General features: G+C 57.7%; 1 protein-coding gene across 1 annotated transcript in view; it reads right to left on the bottom strand.

The window, feature by feature from the left end:
• Positions 1 to 6,483: 6,483 nt before the first annotated feature.
• IQGAP3 (IQ motif containing GTPase activating protein 3) overlaps positions 6,484 to 8,817 on the bottom strand; it is a 35,974-nt gene continuing 33,640 nt past the window's right edge. Inside the window, exons 36-38 of the mRNA XM_015598346.2 lie at positions 8,560 to 8,661; positions 8,099 to 8,207; positions 6,484 to 7,528 (exon numbers count right to left, since the gene is read on the bottom strand). Coding sequence (XP_015453832.1) covers positions 7,415 to 7,528; positions 8,099 to 8,207; positions 8,560 to 8,661 — 325 coding nt within the window. The 3' untranslated portion in view covers positions 6,484 to 7,414. The remainder of the gene's footprint in view (positions 7,529 to 8,098; positions 8,208 to 8,559; positions 8,662 to 8,817) is intronic.

The following is an 8,817-nucleotide window of genomic DNA, read 5'->3' as shown; positions in this document are numbered from 1 at the left end:
CTGAGCAGTTGTGGAGAGTAGAGGAGGGGCCCGAAAGCCTGGAGGCGAACATCGGAGGCTCCAGTCTTTAAGAGGAGGGAGAGATCAGTTTTCAGAACTCCGGGCTTGAGCGCCCACCCACTTTCCGGAAGGTTAGAGAAGGCAGGGATCAGGACCTGGCTGGGGTGCCGACTCCAGGGAGTGGGGGCATCACCTGGGAGACGGAACTGCTGACAGTCAGCCCGCTCGAGACCTGCCGATCGCAGCTTGCGTTTGGGCAAGACTCAGGGGCGATGTGGACGTCCGCGTTTGAGACCGAGAAGCACATGTGTGGCGATGGATGCTAATCAGACGGACGGCGCTGATCGTTTCGCAGTGTCCACACACATCAACCATCGCAGCATGAAGTCATGGGCCGCGCCGGGACGCTCGGCCGCTGACAGACCGCGTGTGCGGGGCTGGTCCCATCAGGTGACGACGGAGCTGAAACGTTTCCATCGGCTAGTGACGTCGGAGCCATGTACTGTCACAACACTGAACACGGCTGCGAGTGAGACGGCGAACAGCTTCCGCGGGTGTGGTGAGGATGGCAGGGGCACCGCCGGGAGCGGGGTTCTGCGGAGCTGACCAGGGAGGAGCGGCTGGAGCTGCACCGGGACCGCACGGCTGAAGCAGGGCCGAGAGAGGACACCACAGGAAGACAAGGACCCCCGAGGAGATGCACAGTGAAGGGCTGAGCGGAAGCCCCCGCGGAACTCGACAAGCGCCTTCGAATGTTTGAAAACACGGACCCCAGCGCCAGGCGGTCCTCACCGACAGAGACATTTGTGATGCGGTATCTGCTCACGAGCCAACCTAGGATGCAAAAACAAACGAAACAAGCAAACCACCAGGGACATATTTCTGAAAAGAGTGACACCTTCTCGAGAAGAGCCCCAGGCTCTTCAGGAGGTGTTCCAGAAGAAACCATTGTCAGCACAGGAGATGACAGCTCCATGCGTATTATTTCCCCGGAAGACCTCACAGGGAGCGAGCGAGGCCAGGGACACAGAAGAGCGGGGTGAGATCTCATTATGGCCACCTTAGAAAGCAGTCGCTACGCTTACTCACCATCCAAGAAATTAAAACCAATCAACGATGCTCTCGCATTTTTCCAATAACAACAATTAACTCAGTTAACACAGTAAAAGTCACGTCCTCTGTACGGGGCCAGACGGGCTAAGCCGTGCTGTGGGGATGTCAAAAGCGGCAGATTCGCCGGGCACGGGCGGATGTCCAGGTCTCAGCAGCTCAACATAATGAGAGTCTCAGTGTCAGACGGAGTCCGTCTCTCCAGGGCGCAACCACCTGGTGACTCAGCTCATGACATGTGTCTCATCGGATTAGCAGGGAGGGCTCTGCTCCACATAGTCATTCAGGGACCCAGGCTGATGGCAGAGGCATCTTCCTGCAGCTGCACCATCCGGAACACCATCTGAAGCACTTAGCAAGAGAAAGGCCAGGGAGTCACGTGTGGGGTTTTCATCGCCAAACCCGGAAGTGACGCACTACACTTCCGCTCACATTTTGTTGGCCCAGACTAGCCATATAGTCCCGCCTAACTTCAAGGGGGCTGGGAGATGTAGCGGGGGAAGTGGGGTTTTGGGCGAGCGTCTCTGCCACACCTCGTAGGGCACCTACAAGGCCACACGTGATGTGTCTTTCTGCCTCCCTCCCGAAGCTTTTCCCCAGATACCCACCTGGCTGACCTCTTCACCTCCTTCAGGCCTCCCGGATGAAACCTCTCCTGGCCACCCCATCTGAATTGCAGCCCACGCCCGTTCCTCTCCTTCACCATGCTGGCCTTCGCTTTTGCCAAGTCACCCATCACTTTTGCCAAGTCACCCGTCACTTTTGACATATCGAAGCATCTGTCTTTCCCTGCCATGCTGTCAGCTCCTTGAGGCCATTGGTCTGTGTCCGCTTTGCTTAATGACGGAGCCTAAGTTCATCTTAGAAGGCGCTTGATAAGTATTTGTCGAAGGGCTGAATTTTTAAAAATATTTGCCGCTTGCAAGGTCGTGGTAAAACCACCACGTCTGTGCCTTCTTAGTGGGGCTATAAATTGGTGCAATAACATTTTAAATAAACTTAATTTTGGAACAGCTTTAAATTCACAGGAAAGTTGTAAAAAAAAAAAAAAAAAACGGTCCAGAGTGTTCCCTGTGTACTCCTCTCTTTCTGTAAGGTGAACATCTTACGTGACACTCGCCAAAACAGAAACGGACGTTAACACATCGGCGTTAACTAAACCCAGAGTTAGTTTGATTTCACTGGTTTTCCCATTAACGTCCTTTTCCCTGTCCTGGACCCCATCCAGGGCACCCCATTGTGCTTGGCCATTCGTATTTTCCCTTTGGAGAAAGGGGCCCCACGTGCCACACCGGAGAGGCAGCTGAGCGGCTCCCAGCCCGGGCACGGGCGGATTCGCGTTGGTTGGCGAGGGTCCGGCTGACTTCTCCCTGGCCCCGGACACGGCCCTAGAGGGACCACGTGCCACTTGCCTCTCCCGCCTGGGCCCTCTGCCTTTCTGCTGCTGGTACAGATTCTCTGGAGGACATTAGGCCACGTGTAAAAAGGTCCCGTATAAAGTACTTACCCTCTGAAGTGGCGACCTCTAGAAATATAGTCCAAGGAAGTAAACACGGGCACGAAGCTTTGGATACAAGGACAAATCAGGACGGAATCTCTTTGAAGGACAAAACCCGGTGCCAAGGAGCTTCAGCAAGTAGGGGTTTGTTGGGGTACACCGAGTAGCACTCAAGGTTGTAAAGAGGGACATGACTTGACCGGGGAGAGGTGACACGCTGACCCCTCTGGGGGCTGCCAGTGCCAGAAGCCGGTGGCCATCTCCCCAGGGTCCTGCCAGCTGGTGACTCGGCTCCCTGGCTTCTGTTCCGGTGCCACCCTAATCCAAATTCCCAAGGCAGAGGGGGCAGGGGCCCAAGGTCTGGGCGGGGGAGGCCCATTCACCACCACGAACCCCACCGTCATGGGGAGCACCGCTCCCTGGAGGAAGACACCCCGAGAGACAGCCACCACGAACAGTTTGCAACACGGCATTCTTCTATGCATCAAAACTTAAATCGTTCAGTCGATCACGTTACAGCGGCCGGATTAAGTAAATTACGGCATATTCTATTTAATGTAAGAAAATGTGTATGATGGTAAATAGAGAAAGCAGGTTACGAAATAAGACGTATAGCGTGATTCTAATTACAGGTATGATTGGAAGGAAATACATCAGAGTGTTATAACTGGTTATCGTTTTGTGACGGCATCGTGAATTATTTTTACCTTTTGCCTTATACTTTATTTAAATATTTTCTAAATTTTCTGCAATGACTCCGTATCATAATCGGGAAAGAATAACTTCTTTAAAGTTCACGCTCTTTGGTCTAGTAATGTCTGTCCTAGCATTCTATCCTAAGGAGATAATTTAAAATGTAAATAAATCTTATACACAAAGATATCCACCACGGAATTCTCTGCAATAGTGACAATGAAAAACCACTTCGGTGTTGTAAGAATGTTTCATATATTAAATGTATGGGCTTTGTTACAGACATTAATGCTTTGGGGACATGTAAGGACACGGAAGAGTGTTTTTCATGGCTATGTGAATAAAGAGGACGTAACGTCGCACGTGCCGTGTGGTCTCGGCCACATCACCAGTCAGTCTCTTTAACTCGACAGTGCTCACCCTGGTGTCAGGTCACAAAAAGTACAAACTCTCGAACTGCCTAGTGACGGATGGCTTTTTTAAAATGTCAGTTTGGTATGGTCCGATATTTTCGTGGAATACAAAACAACCAGTTACTAGAAAAATGAAATGCAAAAGACTGAGAACATACAAACTCGATTTTTTTTTTTGGTTACTCGATTGAGGGTTAAAATGACGGGCAGCTGGCTGCACGTTTCTAGGGCTTGCTCCCAATGTCTGCAAGTACCTGGCAGCGGCCCCTCCTCCGCGCTGGCCCGGTGTGTGCTGGCTTTCTTCTGGGCGGGAGCAGCGTATGCTCCCCGTGCTACGAGCTGCCACAGACGCCCCGGCCATCGTCCCTCATCCACCCTCATCCAGGGAGAGGCTCTGGGGACGTTGCCGGCTCCGTCTGCGTGCTCACGTTAAAAAAAGTGATAACGGCTTTATCGAAATATAATTCACGTGCTGTGAAGCCCGCCCTTTTCAAGTGCACACCTGAGCGGTTTTACTGCGTTTACGGAGCCGCGCAGCTTGCACGGATCATTTTCACGCCCCGAAGGAGGCTCGTTGTCGTGCGCACCGCTCCCCCCACCCCCCAGCCTGGCCCGCTAACCTACTTTAGGTTCCTATGTGGGTTTTTTTCCTGTTCCGGGCATTTTATGTAAACGGAATCCTCCAGATGTGACCTTTTGTGTGTGGCTTTCACTTAGCAGGTTTTCAGACCCTTCCGTGTTGTAACGTGTCACTGCTTCCCTGCTCCTGATGGCCAAATACTATTCCGTTGTGCGGACAGGCGGCTTGTGGTTTCCCCGTCCATCGGCTGACGCACATTTGGACCATTTCCACCTTTTGGCTGTTGTGGATAACGAAGCTGCGAACATTTGTGGACGCAGGCTTTCCGTTTTCTGGGGTTGGTACCTAGGAGTGGAATCGCTGGGTCCCACGGTAACGCTGTCCTTCGGCGTTTTGTGGAGCTGCCGCCTGCTTCCCCAAGTGGCTCCACGACCTCCTGGCGACATCCGAGCTGTGCTCACTTCCGCCCTCACTCGCCGGTACCCGTCTGTCCCGGGTTAGCCATCCCAGAGGGGGCGAAGCAGCATTTCATGGCTTCGGTTGGCATTTGCTAGTGACTGACGATTGTGAGCACGTTTTCATCTGCTCATGAGCCGTTCGGGCACCTTCTGTGGAGAAACGGCCGTATCCGAATTCTTCGCGCATTTGATCGGGCCGTCTTCTTGGTTTCGAGTTGTGAGAGTTCTTTGCGCATCTTGGATTTGAGTCCCTCATCAGATACGTGGTTCGCGTTTCCTCCCATTCTGCCCGCCGTCTGTCCTCGGAGGGGCCCTCTGAAGCGTGAGTTTTTCACTCTGATCAACTCCAAGGTACCTACCTTTTTTTTCGTCGCTCGTGCTTCTCGGTGTCCTAAGAAACCATTGCCTAATCCAAAGTCATGTAATTTGCATCTGAGTTTTATAGTTGTAGCTCTCATGTTTATGCCTACGATCCGTTTTGATTAATTTATCGTGCTGAGGCCTGTGACCTGTATGAGTTTGCACATGGCGTGAGGCAGGGGTCCGGCACCGTCCTCTCCTGTGTGGCTATCCAGCTGGCCCAGCACCGTTCGGTGAGATTACCCTTTGCCCGTCGAATCGTCTCAGCACCCGGCACTTACGTTTTCTGTTACCGAATTGTCCTCTGAAGGGAGGCGGGGTATATACTCCCTCCCACGGGAGCCGAGTGCCCACATTGCAGGCTGGGAGAGGATGCCAAGGGGCTGAGGCTCCCCAGGGACCATCCCTGGGGGGGTGGGGGGGCGGCGCTGGAAGGAGAGGGGGCTGAGGGAGAGGAAATGTGTCTTTCAAAGAATAAGGCTGGGAACGGGAATTTGGGATGGGCGGGCTGCCCGGTCCCTACCAGCCGTGTGGCCTGGGGCAGTTGTCAGTTCCCACGGGTTCATCGAGTTAAACAAAGATGGTGACCACACGGCTTCGTAGAGGTGTCGTGAGGAGGGAATACCCCACCCCATGACAGGCCCTCCGTGTCGGCAGCTCTGGTGACATTCCCGTATGTGCCGCACGGGCCGAGGTCACGTGATTGTGGAGGGCCTCGTGGCGGGGTCTGCTGGAGTCATGCGGTGAGTGCGAGCGTTTTAATGATGACTGATCGTGTGTGGAAACTTGGATCCACTGGTATGTGTCACTGTCACCCAGAGCAAGGCGGTACTTGAAGTTTTTGCTGACATATTAAGGGGGGGAAGGAAGTGACTGAGATTGAATGTGACAGCAAGACGAATCCCGAATGACAGAATGGAACGGAGCGCAGGGAGGCAGGCTGCAGCAGGCCAGCTCGTGGGGACCTGACGGGCCGCTTCGGGGTTCGGAGGCCAGGGCAGGTGTCTGCCTGGTCCCCCTCCACGGACTTCCTGGGAGCAGGAGGGGTGGGGGACTGTGCCCCGGGGGAGGGGGTTCTGACTACGGCACAGAGCTGCGGCTCGAGCACCTTCGGGTGGTCGCCCAGGCTCGCGGACCCATGGGCAACGAGTGCCTGTCGGTGGGGCCGAACCGGGCTGGTGTCTCCTCCGCTTGGCTTTGGTCTGCAGAGCGGCTGACAGAAGCAGAACCGAAACCTAAGAACGCGTCCTCCTCTCTGCTCCGTCCCCCGGGGGAGGGGACAGGCGCAGAGGCCATATCACAGCGCACTGAGCCTCTGGGGCGGCCGGGGCTGCCTGCCCGCGGCAAAGGAAATGAGGGGTTAACAACAGATGTGGGGAACAGCTGCTTTTATTAAAACGAAACCAGAGGACGGCAGGGCTGGGACGTCGCAGACGCGGTGGCCAGACGGAGAGGTGGCAGGGACGAGGTGTGGCTCCACCCAGGCGGCCTGGGGGAGTCGCGCTATGGGGTGAGCCGGAGGGTGAAAGAGAGAAGGACCAGGCCGCTGTGCGTCCCTGTGGGGCCGCCACCCCGACCTCAGTGACTTTACGTACAAGGCACAAGAGACTGGCAAAGTATTCGTTTGAATAAGGAAATGAGAACTCTTTCTCTGAGCTCAAAAAGATGAGATAATTAAAACCATGATTAAGGCTGTGCAGTACCTGGGGGAGAATAAATGCTCTGTGACCCACACACAGAACAGACCACCGGCCGCAGGGGTCCCTGGGGGATGGCAGTGCCACAGCAAGCGCTGTCTGCCCTGTCCTGGGCAAGGGCGAGGGAGGGGCTGGGCTCCAGCAGGGCTGATGTAGTAGGGGTGGGGGTGGGCAACCTGGCCTCACCTTGGGGTCCACAGAGCAGGAAGGCGGAGGGAGGGGAGTCCGGCGGCAGAGCAGTGCATGCAATATTGGGGTGACCACGGGAGGGCAGCAGCGGACATAAGAGCAACTGCCTGCCCGGGCCGAGGGGCAGGGTTCTACCCCGCTTGGGTTCATACCCACCGGAAAACCGTGGGGTTTGGGGGACTTAAAAGCCACATAACCAGACTCTGGGTCAAAGCTGATTTTAGCCAATTGGAGACCCCCACCTGCGGCAAGACGGACAAGTCCCCCAGCTGGGGAAGGGGCCAGACCCCGGCCTGCCCAGCGTGAGGCCTGGGTGTCTACAGCGGACGAGAGCAGTGAGTCGGTGAAGCCTGGGCATTGAGAAAAGCCTGCAGCGAGGTGGGGGATGGGCACCGCCGTTGTCACCTCTGCCGCTGTCACCTCTGCAGGAACCTCTTGTTGAGGAGGAAGAGGAGGAGGTTGACATTGACCTTGGCCTTGTCGAAGAGTTTCATGACAGCGACCCCCTCGTACTGGAGCTGCAGGAGGTCCTAGGAGGAGGGAAGGGACAGGGAGCGGAGTCTGAGGGTCCCTCGCTGTGGCCCAGCCGTCCAGCGGCACCGGCCACGGTGGGGGGCACTGAGACCTCACTTGACCGACGCGGACACTGAGGCGGGGTAGGGTCCGGCGACGCGGCCCACGCCGGCTTCAGCAGAGCCGGGGCAGGCACGGCCCTGGCTTTCTCCTTCCCCAGGCGGAATTGCCGAAAGCTGCGGCTGGGAGCTTCTGCGTCCCTGCCGGCCTCTGAGGCGGGCTGCGCCCCAGCCTTCCCTCGGGGCCCGCAGGACCTTCATCCCGGGCTGTGGCGAGGGCTGTGGGCGCCACGGCGGGTCCCTCCCATGTCCACCCGCTTTCGACGTCGCTGCCTGGCAGCGGGTCTGCATCAGGGGACGGGGACAGGGACGGGGACGGGGACGGGGCCACACGGGGACGGACGGCGCTGACCGGGTGGGGGACGGCTGGGGCCACCTGTCGTCAGGCCAGTGCACTGAAGCCCAGCGGTGTCCTGGGCGTGTCCCCGCGCCCCCTCGCCCCCCGCGAGGCCGAGGACGCCCCCTCACCTGGTAGTGAAGCCGAAAGTGCTCCATGTCCACACCCAGGAACCTGGCGTGCACGTCGAACGTCCCCACCTCGCCTCCCGGCGCGATGTCGAAGACGACGTCTCTGAAGCTACGAGCAGCAGGATTGGGGACGGGGACAGTGCCCTCCTTCCGCCCACTCTCCCTGCCCGGCAGCGCCGCGCGCCCCCCGCAGCCTCCTGGTCTCACGTCCGCTCACCGCACACCTCCCGCCTGCGGGCCCAAGTCGGCCGCCCCCCACCCCTCCCCGGCAGCTTCCCCGGCGTCCTCCGCCTTGGGGTGCTTAGAGCCGTGCCAGACCACGCCTGCCGCCGGGCCCTCTGCCGCAGGTGTCCTGTCCCCGTCACCCCAACAGCTCTGGCAAGGCGGCGCCCACGCCTCTCCCCATCCCACGGGGCGGCCCAGGGACTCTGGCGCCCCACCCTGCCCGTGAGGACACGTACTGAGAGGTGGGCAGGCCTTCGATCCCTAGCAGCACCCCCTTGTCCAGGAGCTGGGCGGCCGTGTAGCGGAGGGCCGGCTGCTTCTTCCCTCTCCCGGAGCTCCTAAGGAAGGCCCAGAAAGTTCACCCAACAGACGCCACCACCACAGACACCGTCCCGTCTGCGGCTGGCGGGACGCGAGGGTGACGTCTCATGGTGGGGGACAGAGGACAGCTGCCCCCGAGGGAGGGAGGGCCAGGCTGTGCGGAGCGCGGGGTG

The sequence above is a fragment of the Pteropus alecto genome, unplaced genomic scaffold, assembly GCF_000325575.1.
Source record: "Pteropus alecto unplaced genomic scaffold, ASM32557v1 scaffold49, whole genome shotgun sequence".
In the NCBI taxonomy this organism is placed as follows: domain Eukaryota; kingdom Metazoa; phylum Chordata; class Mammalia; order Chiroptera; family Pteropodidae; genus Pteropus; species Pteropus alecto.
This window is presented reverse-complemented; position numbering and strand designations above follow the sequence as displayed.